This window comes from Trachinotus anak, unplaced genomic scaffold (assembly GCF_046630095.1).
Source record: "Trachinotus anak isolate AG129_WGS33_773 ecotype Australia unplaced genomic scaffold, CSIRO_AGI_Tana_v1 ptg000032l, whole genome shotgun sequence".
In the NCBI taxonomy this organism is placed as follows: domain Eukaryota; kingdom Metazoa; phylum Chordata; class Actinopteri; order Carangiformes; family Carangidae; genus Trachinotus; species Trachinotus anak.
The window spans coordinates 6,991,984-7,010,014 of NW_027273883.1; the positions used below are offsets into that span (position 1 = coordinate 6,991,984).

At 39.3% G+C, this 18,031-nt stretch overlaps 2 protein-coding genes and 1 long non-coding RNA gene across 4 annotated transcripts; 1 reads left to right on the forward strand and 2 right to left on the reverse strand.

The window, feature by feature from the left end:
- Positions 1-2,249: 2,249 nt before the first annotated feature.
- On the reverse strand, positions 2,250-6,540 carry ethe1 (ETHE1 persulfide dioxygenase). The gene is made up of 8 exons (XM_071469951.1): positions 6,402-6,540; positions 5,986-6,215; positions 4,941-5,085; positions 3,854-4,002; positions 3,446-3,575; positions 3,183-3,272; positions 2,773-2,889; positions 2,250-2,633 (listed from the first exon to the last, which is right to left on the reverse strand). Exons 2-8 carry the CDS (start codon positions 6,193-6,195, stop codon positions 2,587-2,589), a joined length of 888 nt encoding a protein of 295 aa, XP_071326052.1. The 5' UTR covers positions 6,196-6,215; positions 6,402-6,540; the 3' UTR covers positions 2,250-2,586.
- On the forward strand, positions 6,413-11,389 carry LOC139613366 (uncharacterized). 2 transcript variants are annotated; one of them, XR_011686732.1, is made up of 4 exons: positions 6,413-6,556; positions 8,838-8,892; positions 10,766-10,945; positions 11,252-11,389. It is a non-coding gene; the product is annotated as an uncharacterized lncRNA (long non-coding RNA). The 2 variants fall into 2 exon arrangements; XR_011686733.1 differs by lacking the exon at positions 8,838-8,892 and having other exon boundaries at positions 6,415-6,556.
- Positions 6,683-17,259, reverse strand: LOC139613362 (transmembrane protease serine 11A). The gene is made up of 10 exons (XM_071469948.1): positions 16,682-17,259; positions 15,683-16,272; positions 12,027-12,116; positions 11,246-11,380; positions 10,754-10,919; positions 9,935-10,113; positions 8,938-9,033; positions 8,464-8,606; positions 8,125-8,280; positions 6,683-7,571 (listed from the first exon to the last, which is right to left on the reverse strand). Exons 2-10 carry the CDS (start codon positions 16,098-16,100, stop codon positions 7,515-7,517), a joined length of 1,440 nt encoding a protein of 479 aa, XP_071326049.1. The 5' UTR covers positions 16,101-16,272; positions 16,682-17,259; the 3' UTR covers positions 6,683-7,514.
- Between the last annotated feature and the right edge of the window lie 772 nt (positions 17,260-18,031).

The window sequence follows — 18,031 nt, forward strand, 5'->3', positions numbered from 1 at the left end:
TAGGAGGTATCCTGCCTGGCTGAGTGAGTGCACCAACAGTGCCAGAGGTGAATAACAGTTACTTGGAGGCTGTATCATTTACAGTTGCATGGACCAGCTGTTAGACTGTCTGTTCGACCCATTTCCCATTTTACCTTGTGTGCGATGAAGAGGCTGAGTGATGTTAATACAGCATGTTTCTAATTGGAGAAAACAAGGTCCCTACAGGAAAATCATGACAATAGGAACAGATAAAAAAAAAATAAAGTCCTGCTTTGTTACTATAGAATACAACAAAATCACCATAATACCCTACAGGATATTAGTGCTAATGTATATATCATAAATATACTCAGATATTCCATGACCATCAAGGAGGTGTGATTTACTACTATTAGAAATCCCATGACCTGGATGACTGAGACTACGTACACATATAAAGTGCTTTCAGATCATTTGAGTACCACAAGCACATTCTAAGTCCCTATGGGAGTCTTATATTGATCCCAGCAGAGATTAAAATACCATAAAGCATTAAACAGTCACTGTAACCTTACCACTGAGTACCACAGCACTGTAAACTCCTGTAGAAATGTTAGTGGTACTCTTGAGATTTAACAATACTTTTCACTTGTTGACATTGTAGGAAGATAAAGACATTTTCAACAAGTATATAAAGACCCTGAAGTTACTTGTGAGTACAAAGTAGTGAGTTACACTCAAGATACAAGGCTAGGCACTTAAAGTATCTATGGGAGTATTTTCTGTAGGGTCTGTTAGGCAAAATCTGCTCTTCACTCTGAGCGCTTTATCATCCCGACTGGCCTCTTTACAGCTCTTTTTGAATGAGCTGATAGTGTAATCGATTCTTTCCAGTGACATGTGGCCGGTGTGAGAGAATGGGCGGCAGGTTCATGGTGGCACAGTGTAAGTGGGTAGAGGGAGAGAGACTGAAAGAGGTCTGGCAGATGGGTCACACAGACTGGGTGAAAGGACAGCTGGCACCTTAGCTTCCCAGCAGCAAAACAAGATCAAGAGAATGGGGCCATTTTTTGTGGAAGTGACTGTGAGGCCTCTAAAGCAACTTATCTTCAGCTTGAGGGTGACAACGGTCACACACACACCTCTTGTTTTGAATGAAAACCAGTGCCAGGTGTGTGTCAGTGAGTACACTAGGTGAGGCAGAGGGGTTTTCCATTGATGCTTTTAATCTAAAATGCTGACAGAGACAGCTGGTGGATGTTAAGTTTGTGGGGGCTAACAGTATTAATTTGCATATGACTAGCAAACGTACACCAACAGATAACCACTTCTTCGACACTTTCCTTTACTCGGAAGCTATGTCATTTATAATAAAGTTTCCATGCATCTTTTGAGGAGGTTAAAACCTAGCAGGTATTTCACTACCAAACATCAAAGATAATCGGTAATGACCCATGAAGATAGCAATAACAAAGGCAGCTGATAGAAAATATCCCAGATTCAGTACAGCAGACCTATATACTGTGTAACAGGAAAACAGTTACTACAGTATCACAGATTTCACAGACCAAGTAGTACTCCTCATGAAGTGACATGGAGTGTTGCTTTAAATCCTGGCAAGAGTGAAATTCTGAGGATGAATAGTTTGATTCCATTTAAAACGGCTCAGTAGGTATCTTTTGTTACTGGCCCTCAAAAGCTCATGATCAGCCCTATACTACTGCACAGCTTAGTGTCACATGTGCAAGTTTCTCTGGCAGAGGCATGTGGCTGAGTCAGAGGCCGACACTCCCAAATAAACCTGTCTTACTGGCTGATGAGCTGTTAAAGGCCGGCTGAAAGCAGCGTGTACCGGACATCTGGAAATCCAGAGGCAGATTTCACTGTGTTGATACTTACCACGGAGATACTGATACACATTAAAATAGACACCCTTATCTATTGGACATCTAGAGAACAGATGCGAGTTGAGAGCACAAAACGCACAGTCATGACATGTTTTCAACTTTTGCAATGGAAACTTAGCTCTCAGTGATTCTGAATGCAAATAGCGTAGTGTCATTTTCCTGCTATGCAAAAAGGCCGCGGCTGGCAGCAGTTTGGGTGGTGTGTGTGAGGCCTTGGCTGAAGGAGTCCGGAATCACTGGAAAGGCCATGTGGAAGAAGTCAATTGTCCCAGTTAGGCATTCATGAATACTAAACCAAACCCTGAATGGAACATTCCCATCTGAGCTTTCCTTCTCATAAGTTTCCTCCCCAATTCTGCAATTCATAACAACACAGTCGAATTTAGAGGTAAAAATACTTATATTTATATTCAATTAATTGCAAAAAAAATGCAATAGTGGTTTTTACTTATCTTGAACTTTTCAGCTCTCATTTCTAACAGGTAAAATAGAAATTACATTGCATTGCATTATTATTCCAAGCATGATCACAACAGTAGCTGCACTCCAGTTATTCAAATATACATCTTAAAATTTACATACATACATACATACACACAATAAAGCACTTTATGGCCACCATTTTTTGTCAATCCTGCTAAATACATATATGTAAATATTAATCACTTTGCTATGATGTAGATGATTGAATTGGAATCCTCCCTTTTGCGTCCTGCATTCAAACTTCATGAACTCCACAAACCAGATTAGCAGGCACTGATATATCTGCAAAGGAAGGAAAACAGTGTCAGCCTGTGCTATGAAGTGTCACAGCCTTGAAATGTTTTGGCACAGGAAGTAGAATTATGTTGATTAACAGAGCGTGGAATGTAGTTTGACTGCATAAGATAATGTTTTTTGATACCTATTTTCTTAGGCTTTGGGAGATTCAGGTTATTCATGATGTTCACAAACTCTTCCAGGCTCTTGGTCAAGCGTGGGTTAAACTTGCGCTCCTCACCGACTGTAGACACCGTCTGACCTGATACACAGAGACAGATACAGCCTAATATATCATCTACAGTTACGGCAGTCTTAATGTTGACCAGATGTTGAACGTCCCTGATCAATCAAAAAAAATGATCAGTTTCAAGCGATGCAGTGTAGACACAACAAGCATGTTTGAAAAGTTTGTGTTTGCATTTGCACAACATTTTTTCATATCAGTATTGGTTACTATGGGCGGGAAAATGCTGGCAATAGCTTCCCAGTATATAATGTTTTTGACAAGATGAGATATGACATGAACATTCAGATGTGTGGGTTTTCACCAACCTAAGTAGTCGTGCGCTGGGTAGATGAGGCACTGGTCAGGTAGGGTGAAGATCTTCTGATGGACTGACTCAAAGAGCTTCTTAGCACAGCCTGAATCAAAAAGAGAAAATTTTGCAAGGGTCTGATGCTACACTGCCCTCTTGTGTTCATCTTGCAACATTACAAAAATAAATGCTTAGAGCCAGTGTGTGGGGCAAAGAAAAGTCCAGACAGTAAGGTATTTCATGTGAGATTATTAGGACAAAGTAAAAGTGTATGTTTACCCTGCTGGAAGTCTGTCCTGCCACAGCCCCTGATTAGCAGAGCGTCCCCAGTGAAAGCCATGCTCTGATCCCCCATCACCAGTGTCATACAACCATCAGTGTGTCCAGGTGTCTCTCTCACTGTCAGATACTAACAGAGAGAAGAAACAAAGGTTATCTTCAAAGCACGTGAACATTTTTTTATCAAGCAATTTCAACTAAAAAGTTTCAGTTCTTTGCAGAGAAACACATGATACAGATCCAGAATACAACGCCCAAAATGCTGATACAGATATGCATGAGTGTGTTCATATACATTTAACATTTTGACACACTGATAGATCTAAAAACAAACACTCATTCCCTCTAATATGAGGGTTGAATGGACTGCTCTTATACAATGTAATATGTTTAACATTTCCTTCTTACATGTTTACCAAAGGTGACCTTGTCTCCCTCTGACAGGAGTATATCTGCAGAGGCACCACTGAACTTGGAGATAGCACTCTTCAGGCCAACCAGTCTTTTCTTCATCAGCCCAGTGCTTGTGATATGGTCCGCATGGCAGTGGGTGTTTACTGTCAGAAAAAGAGGATACTGTGATTCACCATGGGCTCTGGCAATAATTCAGTCTTATCAGTATAAAAGCTGGTGGTTTTGTAACGATATGCATATCATGTTATTGTTTTACTGTCCACATGACTGATTCCAAGTTAAGCATAATAAAAACATAGCATGATTAATGGGTTGGGTTTTTTTTTTTTTTTTATGTGTTAAGAGTTATGTCTGTTGTAATGGACAACAGGGGAACATGTCACAGTATTGAAAATCAGCTTGAACGATTTTTATGTGATGTTGCATAAGTTTTCCATATGACTATGTCATTATTGGAAAAGTATTCTTAGTAGTATTAGTAATATTGTGATGTTAATTTCAGACATATTGCCCTGCCCTGGGAGTCTTTTGACACGAGTAAAAGACAATATACAAGACGATGTGCAATTGTCCATGAGCTTGGCCTAACTGAGTTCTTGGTCATGGGAAAAATGAGGTTTAACATAAGCAAATGTCAAAGTCAAAAAGTCAAAGTCAGCTTTATTGTCAATTATGCTACACATACAGGACATACAGCACAATTGAAATTACGGTCCTCTCAGACCCATGGTGCAAAAAGGCAAGGTATTAAAAGATATAAAAGAGTAAAATATAATGTAAACAAAATTTTCAGTGCAGTGATACAGTGCATAAATAATCGTGACAGTACATGGCAGTTAAAGGTGAGGTAGTGACACGGCTACATAAACTGCTCCAGAGCAAAATTTGCAGAATTAGTATCAGAGTCTGAGAAGTTTGCCCCAATCTGTTGCACTATGTGCGCTAAACTGATCTTGAGCCAACTTATCACAGTTTGCTTGTAAATGTGTTTGACAATGAAGAAGATGGGACACAGATTTTCTAAAGTTGTCTGAATTCATGAAACAAAATAATTTCTTTACCCCAACCATAGGTTAGATACCTGCAACTTTTAGATTAACCCCCAGTTCACGTATAAGCTTCAGGTCCCTCTCGATGGTCTCCAGTACGGGATCGATGAGGACAGCCTCCTTGGTCTCAGTGTCTGCCAGCAGATAAGTGTACGTGCTGCTCTCCGACTCAAACAGCTGAACAGAAAAAAAAAAAACAGGTCTGGGCACAGGAATGACTCAGCAATACATTACAAAAGATACCAACAGTTGGTAATGATGCACATCCTTCCAGTCAGTGTGATAAGAGAGATCTAAGATTATGAAATGCTTGAAACGACCCACAAACCAGGTATCTTGAAAACCTGGTGCTGAATTAACCATCACACCAAATATTGATTTCACTTAGGGGTTTTCCTTTTATTATACTTTGTATGACATTAACTGATAAAAACTATTCATGGCAATATTTTTGGAAGTATCCTCCTAACTTTTTGCACAGTACTGCATTTTTAGTGTTTACAACCAATGTATTGGTGTTTAACACCTTTACTCAACACAAAATTAGCCATCAACAAAACAAACTCAACTCATTTGTTCTGGAGAATTTGAACACATCACATAATCCTCTTAAAAAACAGGTTTTATGTGCTCAGTTGTCACAGAAATTTAGAGGTTCAAACCTTTTATGACGACCGTATAATATGGTGGAGTTGAGGTTGGTTTGTCAGCTGCTGATGCCGAAGGTCATGAATGAATTGGCAACTAAAAAAACATCATACCCACAGCAGTGTGTCTTCAATAGTAATACTGCAGTACTCACAGTATGTTAACTTTTCAACGTTAATGCAAATACACTGAGCAGACTAAGGAAAGTGAGAAGAAAACTCAAGCACAAGTCGCAGAGATGAATCCGATAACTTGGTTTGGCTCAGTTTAAACAAACAACCCTGAACACAACTGTGTAATTAAGCTAACGGCTAACTCCACCTAGCTCACTTCCTGCTAACTGTAGCTAGCAGAAAAAAAACAAACAAAAACATTTCTCCTTTTTTTTTTGGACCTGACAGAAAACAACATAAATTGACGTGAACCTACTTGTTTGAAGAGCAGTCCTTCCTTAAGCGCCATCCTAGAGCAGTACCGTCTGGTGGTGGATCTTAGCGGGCCAACGGTGGAACTTACGCCGGGAGAAAGGCGCCTATTCTCGGCTGCTGCGTAACTCGAGTCCACGGTGTTTGCTCTGAGGCGAAGCGTGAGAGCCAGAGCCCGCTGAACTGGTTTCACTCTGTTCATAACCGAGCACATTGTCGTCCGACTGAATTATCCTGATGGCACAATCAGATAATTACTTTAAGTGGGGCAAAAGTGTTGATAACCACCAGCCGCAGGTAGGTAACCGGGCGGCTGCAGCTACGAGTGTGTAGCCGCGTTTTCCTCAAGCTCAGGGCAGACAACGTCCAGTTTCTTGCAGGTAGACTGAGTTCAGAGCTGCTGCAAGCTGCACTGCTCACCTTGTGTGAACTTCGAGACTATGATGGTGTCACAGTGTCATGCACTTTTACTGCTGCTGCGACTGCTGCCACAGCCAATACTTGTATTATTGAGCAACTTGGGTTAATCCAGCTGAGTCCTGCAGATTCAGCTTCCCCTCTACTGTCATAAGCAGGTCAGTGACACACACACACACACACACACACACACACACACACAGCAGTGCTGTAGACTGCAGCTGTGGCCTACGTGACTGCAGAAATACTTTATCACACAGACTCAAAATAAATAAAGTTAACAATGCTACTTCAAAGATTCATGTCATCTGACAGGGACACTGTAAGTGAAATATAAACTTGCCCCAGGGAAAAATTTTGTTGTTGGGCCCTTGTTGACCCTCTCTGTGCACAGCAGTTTCATTAATTTCCAGCCACTGCTATAATGATTAGTTGATTGACATAAGATTATTTGGGAACAATTTTGATAACTGATAAATTAGTATGTATTGTAGTAAACTCAACATTGTTGTGTTTTTGAATGGTGCTTAGATAACATGTCCATTTGGGTGTTAGGGGATAATGATGGGAATTTTTCACTATTTTCTGATATATTATAGACTAAACAATCAATCACTTAAAGAAAATAGCTGTCAGATATATTGATAATGAAAATAATACTCCTCCGCCTACTCCTATGATAAAATAAAACTAACGTACCTAATATTTTCTGTGTTTATTTCTTGACACAGAAAAATGGAAACACTTGACAAATGAAACTTTAGATTAAAGGAGATTATAAATAACGATAATATAAACTTAAAACTATATTTTGACACAACATCCCTCTATAAGACCAGGTTACAAGATGGAGAATGGAAGACCTGTCATAGGTGGCATTGTACTTTCTTGGTGCAAATTACCGACAAATTTGCCATTAATCAGTTATAACCTTTGCGACACTGTCTCTGTTCAAACATGTTTGGCATAACTATACTGCAATTTCTAGTTACCTATCAGTTGACATAAGCTGATACCTGTATATAAGCCTGTTACCAATAATGTTATAGTGATTTTTCTGTTTTAAAACCAACAACAAAAATAAGCAGGTGATTGGCGTCTTTGTTATCACATATCTCAGTTGTAAGTGTCAGTGATGGCTTTGGTGGTCTCCTCCAGTTCCTCTGGCTTGTCCTGCAAAAATAAATAAAATAGAAAAATGAAAAAGCAATGCATTTCCATGAAGGAAATATATTTAAATGTATTGCATTGTTATGGTGCCTAAAATCCAAGATATGAAAAGTTAAAGGAGGCCTTCTGACTGTACAACACATGGCTTTCAATGTTCTCATTCAGCATGCCTTACTGACCCAATGAGTATTTATTGTCTCTACCGTGTATTGACTTGTATTCATATTATTTGTTACTTATGCAGCTATTTTTGCACAGTTCAACAGAAAATTAAATTAACAGTTTGAGGAATTTTTCAAGCAAAAATGCTTCAACATGCGGATTATATCATCGTACATTGAATGTGTTGTTTGGGGTTTAGACTGTTCATCAAGTAAGTAAAACAAGACATTTGAAGTCATCACATTAGACTCACGTTAGCTATTTTCTAACGATTTATAGACAAAACAACTAATTGTTTAATTAAGAAAATAGTTGGCAGGATAATTGATAATTAAAATAATCATTATTTGTTTAAAAAAAAAACTTGACTGACTAATATTACTTTATACAGTACCTCTATATATCTTTCAACCCAGTGGATCATTTCGGTTACTCTACTGTAGACGCCTGGTTTGTTTTGCCGTCCACAGCCCTCTCCCCAACTCACCACCCCTGCCAGCCTCCAGTCCCCACTGGCTGTCTCACAGACCAGGGGTCCGCCACTGTCTCCCTTAAAACAGAAAAAAAATCATTTGGTTTTTTCATTTTAGATCATATATCAAATGTATGCCCATTTGAAGTGAAACTGATGCAAGTTTTACCTGGTGATCTATTGTAAAGCTAATAATATTTTCTTCCTAAACCTGTGTTTTAGCAAGGTTTACGAGGAAGTTTTATGCCACTGGGTGTGTACCTGGCAGGAGTCCACCCCTCCCTTCAGGGTGCCAGCACAAATCATCCGGGGAGTTAGGTACACGCCATAGACGCTCGGGTGGGAGCAGGCGGATTGAGCTATGACCTTGACCTGTGCCTGCCTCAACTCATTTGACACAAAGCCTGACGAAAAAGAGGAACAAATAAGTAATAAAAAACCACACAGTAATGGTTAAAAACGGTTAAAAAAAAAACAATGACTTGAATAACTCAAAGGTCTTGAAAAGCCTCACATTAAATTATTACTGGTAGCAGGTCAAATGATTTTCAGATCCCCAAAGAACTTGGATCAGCCATGGAGATCATGTGATGTAGGAGCAGTCGAGAACTTACTTGCATTGTAAATTGTTTCAGTGAGATGGAAGAACTAAGAAGGTGGAAGAACTGGGACCAAAGAAGGGGCTGTCAGGTACAAAAAGCACAACTAGAGAGAATCTGTGTCAGTTTAACACACCTCCTTCATGAATATATCCCCAGCCTGTGATCCAACAGGCCGCTCCAGGAGGAAAGGACTCGCTCGGGCGGGGTAAACACACTGGTCGCACCCCACCTGCAAACAGCACATAGTAAAACTAGAAAAATGATCCTACATTTATAAGCAAAGCAATAAAGACATAAAAGTTATCACATAAGTTCTTCTACATACTGAGATAATATGTGTCACTTATCTTGCAAACATTTTTATACCAGATTTTGTCTCTTTGTTTTTTCCTTCATAATGTGTTACTGAGAGTTTGCTTGTTAGACTCTCTCTCTCTCTGTATGTGTGTGTATGTGTGTGTGTGTGTGTGTGTGTGTGTTTATATATATTAAAACAATCCACCCAGATCAGCTGAATTTGAAATACATGTTGAACTCACCCATCAGTATACATGTAGCGGTCATGAGTTTAAAAGTGTCATTTATTTGTATCAGGGAACTTTCTGAAGAATCTGTATAGAATCAAAATAATCCATGAGGTTTACAATTTCTGTAAAATGAAATATGCAGGCTAGTTTGGAGCTGATCTGAGCAAATACCGCCCCCCTCTGGAAGTACAAGGAACATGAATAACAAATAACATAAGAAATAAGTAAACCAAATAGTTACTTTGCATTTGCTGCAGGTATCTGACACCACAACATTTGGTGTAGCACAGTTCATTTTTCCAAAATAGACTAACCATACTGTTCCATTTAAGATTCATTTGTACATTGATTGTAATAAAGAAAAAACGTTTTCTAAGTATATTAGTACCCAAATATAATGGAGTAAACTGTAAACTGTACTATGAATTTTGAATAGCAATGCTTTTGTTAATAGAGAGACATTTTAGAAATTGTTATTATCCAAATGGGAATAAGTTAAGTATTAGTTCAGTTAAATTCAAGAACACAAATTCAGGAACCCAGTAACTAATTTCAAACATTCGTGGGTTTCCCTGCTGATGTGTGGAGCCACCTCTTTTTTACCTCTCATGTCTATGTCAGTGATGGTGCGCAGCAGGCCCACGTCATAGTCGTTGTTGTATGTGTTGAAGCGGGGGTGGTAGAGGACCTGCAATGCTCTGTAGCGCTTCCCCAGAGAGCTGTCTGCGATGCTGACCGTGTCCACCACCACCAGCCAGGCAGCCACTTCAAGCATGTTGTTCCTGCAGAGACATTTGTGATCAGAGCTATGTAGTAGCCCCAGTGAACACTGATGTTGTGGCTTGTGTGATCGTCTAGTATGATGATGCTGCTTTGACTCTGGTGATGTCTGGTCTTGATATGTTTATTGCTGATTGTTTTCTATACTGTGTGTATAGAACATAAACCAGTGTAAACAACACACACATCTTTCTTGTCCAAATACTGATGTAATTGTAGTACCTGCCTGCCAAGCACACATTATTATGCCCCATTTAAATATTGTTAAATGTTGATCCTATTACATGAGAAAAATGTGCATTTTGATTCCATCTCAAAGAGGCTCTCCATCAGGTAGTTATGAAAAAATGGATGAGTTGACATCAGGGAGAAAATGACACTAATAATCCTTAAATGTATTGTCTGTAATTGCAATTACTCCATATAACTGCTAAATAAATGCAACTAAATGATAGTTCACCAAACCTTTTTCTGGTCAATAATGATTTATTTTTTTCCTTCAGCACGATAAACAATTTACCGAGCTCATTAAAGTTTCCTGCAGAGAACCATGGATGCAAAGATTCGGTATTAACTGCGTGAACTCTGAGTCTACTACATTACTTTAACTCCTTACTTTCCTCCCCCATGTCCACCTCTTACTCAACAAAGCAGTGAGCTGCAGTGATGACCCAGCGAGGGGAGATGATGGCACCTCCACAGACGTGTCTCCCTCTCCAGTGCATGCTGACCTGCCAGCCCCACTTGCCACTGGCCGCCAACGTCCCCCCAACAATACGTCGTCCATCACTGACCAGGACTGTGCAGTCTGAGTGTGAGAGGATAGTTAAAAAGGTGAGAACGCTAAGTGAAAAGAGGCAAAGAGAGAAAATGAAAACATGTAATAACACAGATGTGTCTTTATAGCTGTTTATAAAGACTGTTGAATTCAGTAAACATACATAAGCAGTTTAATGAACGATAATAGTAATATTCCAGTAAAATCCCTTCTTAAACTTTAAGCTGTTCAACTTCTGGCCTTAACTGCTATAGAGTTGATGGATCTGTAATTATTATCTTCTCTGTGAGAAGCAGATGACTGACAGCCCTGCACACATCTGCACATGAATGACTATGACTTTTAACATTTCCTACCTTCAGTGATGTTTGCTGTCTGGTTCACTGGATTCTTAGACAGAAAAGGTGCCTGGGTCGGGACACTGCAGTTCCCTTTTGCACCACAGGGCGGAGGAGACTCACCTACCTCAGAGGGGAATACCAGGAACTTGACTAATAGGAAACAAACAAAAAAAGACAGTGAGGACACAAAATGAACCTGACTATTCAAATTTGAACCTCAGCAAATAATTTTGACCCTGTAACCATCTTTGCAAAATTGCAAACTGCAAAATCCTTTTTACCCTTTGACTCAGATTTACTGATAAATAATTTAAACGAATCTAAAATTAGAACACTTTACATTTCGTGTCATGACTAGAATATTGAATGTGCAAGAGTAATTAAGTCTGTTTTTCCACCTTATTTCATTTGAATATTATCTTCCTAATATCCATGCTCACTGAGGTGTTATGTAAAATTCAGTCAGTACCAAAGCAAATTAATATGAGCTTAAAGAGTTATGGTTAGATTAATGGATATGATTATTGTTCAGATTGTTAGACTGAGGTGGTGTAAATTAATGTGTGACATTAGAAATTAAACTTTATGATCTTTGTGCAAGCACTGTGCATATACTGTACGTCTCTTTCTGTGCTTTTGTTATAGGAGTGGTAACCATGTGAAGAGGTCTACATTTACCTGCTGAATTCATGGTACTAATGGTGTATTAATTAAGCATCTAGCACATTCTTAACTGGGTCAATACATGAAAACTTGTAAAATCTGACAACCAATGGAGACAGGTGCAGCATCTTACCTAACAGAGCAGAGGTGATGATAGGGATGATGATGATGATGGGGATGCTCACAAGCAGTAACACGTCACGAGATGAACAGGCTTGAGACTCTGCATTTACAAAAATGAACAATCCAATAAATCTTTAAAATGTATGGAAACTCACTTGTAAGCCCAGGACTGGGCTATACCAGCTATTAGTAAATCTAGTTTGTGCATAAAGTATTGATTCTTAGTAACTACCAGCTACTTTTTCAAGCTAGTGAAAGTAGCTGTTGAAAGTTGCACTGTTGAAAGTTAAGTTTCTTAGCTAGTAAAGACTTTAGCAATGTGTAAAGTGGTTGTTAGGAAGCTGTCCAACTGTGTAAAGAGCTACATAACTCACAGAAACTACAGTTTTAAAAGATACATCAAAAAATATATTAAACTAAATGCCAATCCTTTTTACATTTTATTTATAGTATTTGTGCACTGACGTGTCTATCTTAGAATTAACATTGATATAGTTTAGAATGAGTGGAAAAATTTGGTAACCTAACGGATGTCATTTAACCTAATCTGCGAATGTTTTGTAATTTGAGTTTTTTTGTGTTATTTTTGAGAGTATAAAGTGTCTGGCACATTGTCTGAACATTGTCTGGTGTCTCTGCACACAAAGCAGTCTCAGCCCAGACTCCTCTAGTTTGTTGTTCTCCAATGAAACAGGCTACCAAGTGCTATATCAGAGGAGGGGCGTCCCTCTCCATCTTCAAGAATCACCTCAAGACTAATTTCCTAAAATGCCTAGCTCGCACTAACTGTGCACTTCTTGACCTGCTCTCCTCTCTCCGAACTGTGTCTTACTGAACAGATTTAGTACTTAGTGGCTACTCCAGTGTCTCCCACTGCACTGGGGCTTGAGTGTTGTCCCTCATTTTGTTGCTTGAGTATAAGTGTCTGCATAATGAGTAAATGTAAATGTAAAACAACCTCAAATACACAAGTGCACAACACTACCTGTATTTGTTATACACGACAGAGAGAAAATAAATGCATAACAGAAAAGGTGTAAGTAATTTAAGACAAGACACAGAGCTGATCAATGTGGTTTTTAGAGACACTGTTTAAAGCTCAGTCACAAAAGGGTTTGTTCAGAAAACCTGAGTGAACTGAGGACACAACACATCCATTATATGAGGTAAAACATGAGCTGCATACGATGCCTTGTAGGTTAAAAAAAAAAAAAAATTCAAAATCAATTTTATGGTTGACTGACAGACACCTGAGGCACCATGAGCACTGGTGTAACATTGAACCTCTTTGTAGTTTTTGATAAAAGCTTCACAGCTGCACAGCAGCAGCAGGACTGACGGTGATGTTTTGGTAAGTGTTAAAGAGAGTGAAATGTGAACTCTGGGAGGTAATTTATGCTTTTTGCCTGAAAGAACTTTTCCTTGTATAAGTTATCAGTTTGATGCTACATACTGTGACATATTCTATAAATGTACAATAATATATACCAAACTAAAAAAAGTGTTCCTTCAATGAAAATAGAGCATAAACTGATAAACTGGGCTTATCCTCCACTACGTGACTGAAGCAGTGACAAAGTGTATTGGCTGAAACAGATGAGAGACAATGAAATGTAGACATTTAAATGTTTATCATTCTTTCTGGATCATGAGGATAAGGATAAAGGATCAGATTACCAAAAGTGTCTTAGTTTGATGAAAAAAAAAAAAAAATAGAGGTTTGAAAACTGCTAAACATGCTGCACGGTACTGTAGTTTACTACAGTAAATGGTGTGAGCCATTGAAAATGTTGTGCCATCTATCCACAGCTTTGCCGAAAGCTAATCTGCCTACATCATTTGTTATTATCAGATAGATCAAACTGTCCATATGGCTGATGTGGTATTGGTAAAAAGCACAATTAAAACGATAAATGACACACCAGAGGGTATAATTAATACTGTAGGAATGAGAATAGATTTCTGGGGAATAAAGAAACATTTTCATCAGTGGATAATTGTTTTTTCATTTGTTAATTATGATGCAATCCAATCTGGGATGGTATCCTTAAAAAGATACCATGACCAGTACTATCAACGACCACTTTAAGGTCAAATAGCAATGAAATAGACTGCACATCATCTCTATTGTAATGTTATTACTGAGGCTTTACACTGCTGCCTCAGCACTGTCTTGGAGAAACTCTAAGAGATGTTATTTCTATCTCATCTCGCATCTATCTCGTCTAAGAGCTGACAAGAAACCACTCTTTTGGAAAGCAGGAGCTGGAGTCAGGGACCTATGGATGGCTCTGTTATTTTGTAGAGACAAGAGCAGGACTCAAGAAATCACAGATACTTCCAGCTGTAAGAGAACGGGAGGTAATAAGTTCCAGTGATTTATCTTTAAATGAAAATGTGAATGAGCGCAAAATGAGGCTTGACTATAGCACAGGAAAGAAGATGGAGCAGAAGTGTCTCTTAGCACCTTTGAAGAACTGGCAAGGCAGGAAATCACTACATTATATAGTAGGTGGTGAAATCTTGGGCCAAATCTTGTTGTTGTTTATTCGAATTAGTTTAAAGGATAAAAGCCGTGTATGTCATAATTTGAAAAGACAAGAACAGCCGGGGAACAGTAGGTCGTGGCCTGTCGGTACAGAAGAGGAACATGGGTGCGCATTCAGTCAATCAACATATAGTTGCCTCACATATTTTACTTTATGATATGAGAAAATATTTTACTTTTTACAGGCTATGGGCTGCGGATTTTTGAGTCAAGATAGAGTCTGAAATATTCATCCACTAGGGATTAATTATATGTAGGCACGGATCACATTTTCAGTGGTGCAAGCCTGATTGAGTGTAGATCATTTAAGTGGTTGCTTTTAATCAGCTGTGCAAGGACTAAAGAATTTAGCAGCTAACTGAGATGTAGCAGCATTTTGATTTAAAGGCAGTGTGGAAAAAACGAAAACACCAATAATCAAAGTGTAAAACATCTCCATGAATGGTATGTCAAATGTAAAAATAAAGTCCTCTTTTGGACTGAACTCTGCAGTTGGATGATGTGTGATTTTCATTTAAGGTACAAATGAAATATATCACAGAATAAAATCAACTACAGTCTTCATTTTGAGACCGGTCAGGTGGTCCCAACCAAACTCAAATGGTCCAGGAACTAATTTCTCTTAATTTCCTGTGTCTTTGTTTGTGTGAACAAGTGCACATCTGCCCTTCCAACCCTGCCAGGGATGAAGTAAGCCAAGTCCACAAAGAAATGGTTTTGTGAGTTTGGTGTGGAAGAATTTGACTGACTTGCCCAGAGACCTGAACTCAAGCCGACTGTGAGCCAGGCCTGATCACTCAGCATCAGTGGCCGACCTCAGTAACAGTCATGTGGGTGAAAATCCCTGCACCCAGCCTCCAAAATCTGGAAAGCTTTACCAGAAGAGCAGCTGATTAATGTTCACTGTTAGGAAATTATTTTTTTTTAAAAATCACATATGGCTGTAATGTTTGGGTGTTCATAAATCTTTTGCTATATGTATTATAATTGCATTTGTTTGTTAAATGGTGCTGTGCTTTGGGCCAGGGTTGATTCAAAACATAATCCATGTCGGGCCTGACTTTTTTGGGCCTCATCAAAACTAGTTACTGAAACAATGCCCTTAATTATTACCATACCTGGCTCTTCATCAGGGAGATCTTTGAGTAACACGAGACCTACTGATCCTTCCTCCAGTGGTCCCACATCTGATGGTTTCCTCTGCTGAACTTCCTGGGAATTATCTTGAGTCTCTGAGGACCCAGAGGAAGAGGGTGACGTTTCTGGAGGGTGAGGCTGTGATGTTACTTCAGTAAAGGGTGAAAAGTTTCCATTAGTTGTGGGTTTATAGTGGGGCATCAGTGTCAGGACTGTAGAAGGGACCATAGATGATATGCTCAATACTTCATGACTGGTTGGACCTTGAAAAGATGTCGATGACCAGTGCTCAGGGGGTGGATAGGTCGATGGAACAACTGGCTGCTGTGTATCTGAAGTACTGGTGCTGCTGGTCTGGACCTGGAAATTCATACTTGCAAAGCCACTGGTAGAAGTCATGAAAAGTAGAGCCTGGTTACAGTCAGCATTTATGTTCCATGGGGTGATGTTGTGTAGCTCATGTATAGTGACTAACTGTATACACGTTAGTGTCAGGGTAAGATTTCAGACATGGCCGAGCTGAGAGGAGAGACACCACAATGGAAAGAAACCATGAAACCTCGGGTGAATCCTGCAAAAGAAGCAAAGGCAACAAGCAAAAATGAGGTAGAAATAATAATAATTTTATATATATATATATATATATATATATATATATATATATACTGCCATTATTAAAATGTTATATGGCCTTTTAAAATGCATTTTATTATTTTATATTCCCAAAATAAATTAAAAGGTGGACTTAACACCCAAACACAAGCTCACTCTCAGTAAAGTAGCTACTAATAAATTCTAAAAAACAATTTACTCATGGAAAAAAGCAAAATTCTCTCTGCAGAACAGAAAAATTGAGATATATAATTATAGTTGTTTTAGTCTCTATTGATTACTAGTAACTGAGCAAGAAAGGACACCTTTACAATTCCTCACATCAGTGTATTTTTCCTGACTCGAAACATTTTAACAAGAGCTCTCACCTGAATGTCAGCTGTACAGATTTGCATGCGTTGACTTCATGCGTGGGATCATACAACCGAGCGTGTCCTCTCCACTAATTTAACTGGCTTGTACCGCAGTGGAGAAAACGGACGCATCACTGCTGCACTGTCAGTGACATGGTCCTGAAGATGCCCTCTTGCTCTGGTTCATCTTTAATCCAGAGACATCTGCCCCGTTACTGTGAATCCATCATCTACAGCTTGCAGAGCAGTATGTCACCTCCTCTCTTGCGGTTCAGCTGTTCTCCTCCTCCGCTCCTCAATTACCACTTAATCCTTTCATTGTGTCACACCCTTCATCACCGTCCTCTTTCTCCTTCCAGTTTACTCTCCTTGCCTCTCCAACTTAGTCTTTCTCTTCTGGTCAGAACAGGGGAGGCTCCAGCAGTTAGGTCAGTAACGGATATGTGCACTCTTGTCATCAGGCACCTATGAAAAATGCATGGGGATAATTGTGAGCTTGGGTCAGAGTTTAACAACAGAGGGTAATGTACACCACACCACTGAGTTGCTTCCACTCACAAGTACTGAGGAACATAATGGCACCACGGACAGACACACATACACAGAGTCAAGGAGTTTAATTTCACATTGATGAAAGATATGTATCCAACAATTATACTCTGAATCTGAATCCACAATTATGCTCTGAATCTGAAGAGGCATAATCGTGTGTATGAGCCTTTGTGTGTGCATGTCCAGTCTTCTCAGGGGTATTTTGTGTGTCCTATCATGTTACTGCATAGTGCAAGGAGCTGGCAGTGACAAGGAACCCCAGTCAGGGTGTTACTCAGCATCTTCTAGGTTACATTACTGAGTTAACTTCAAAGATCAAGCATGGTGCAGGAGACATGACCGCATCACCTGTGGACAGGTATACCACTCTGTCTACAGCATGCTCAAGCTTCAGGCTGACAGTGAACAAACAAGTAAATAAAGACTGAAGAAGTGACGGTATTTCATAAAAAATACATGGGTCAAGACAGAAACACGTCATTCTCTAAAACAACAAAACAAATAAAATATGATATTTTACATACAGAACCAGTCAAAAGTTTGGACACATTCTCTCATACACTTCATAGTGTGTCCAAACTTTGACTGGTACTGTACATTTCCAAACAAGAGAGACTGAAACATGCTCAACACTGAGCACTGCTCAACAAGACAAAACAACACAAAGGGTCTGCAGTCGTGCTACTAGCTATGTGAGGCTTTCTGTTGGACAGCAGTGCGTCGCGCTAAATGCTAATGTCAGCAAGCTAACAGTGACAATAATGCCAGCATGTTGGTGTTTAGCAGGTATGACGTTTACCACATTCCCCATCG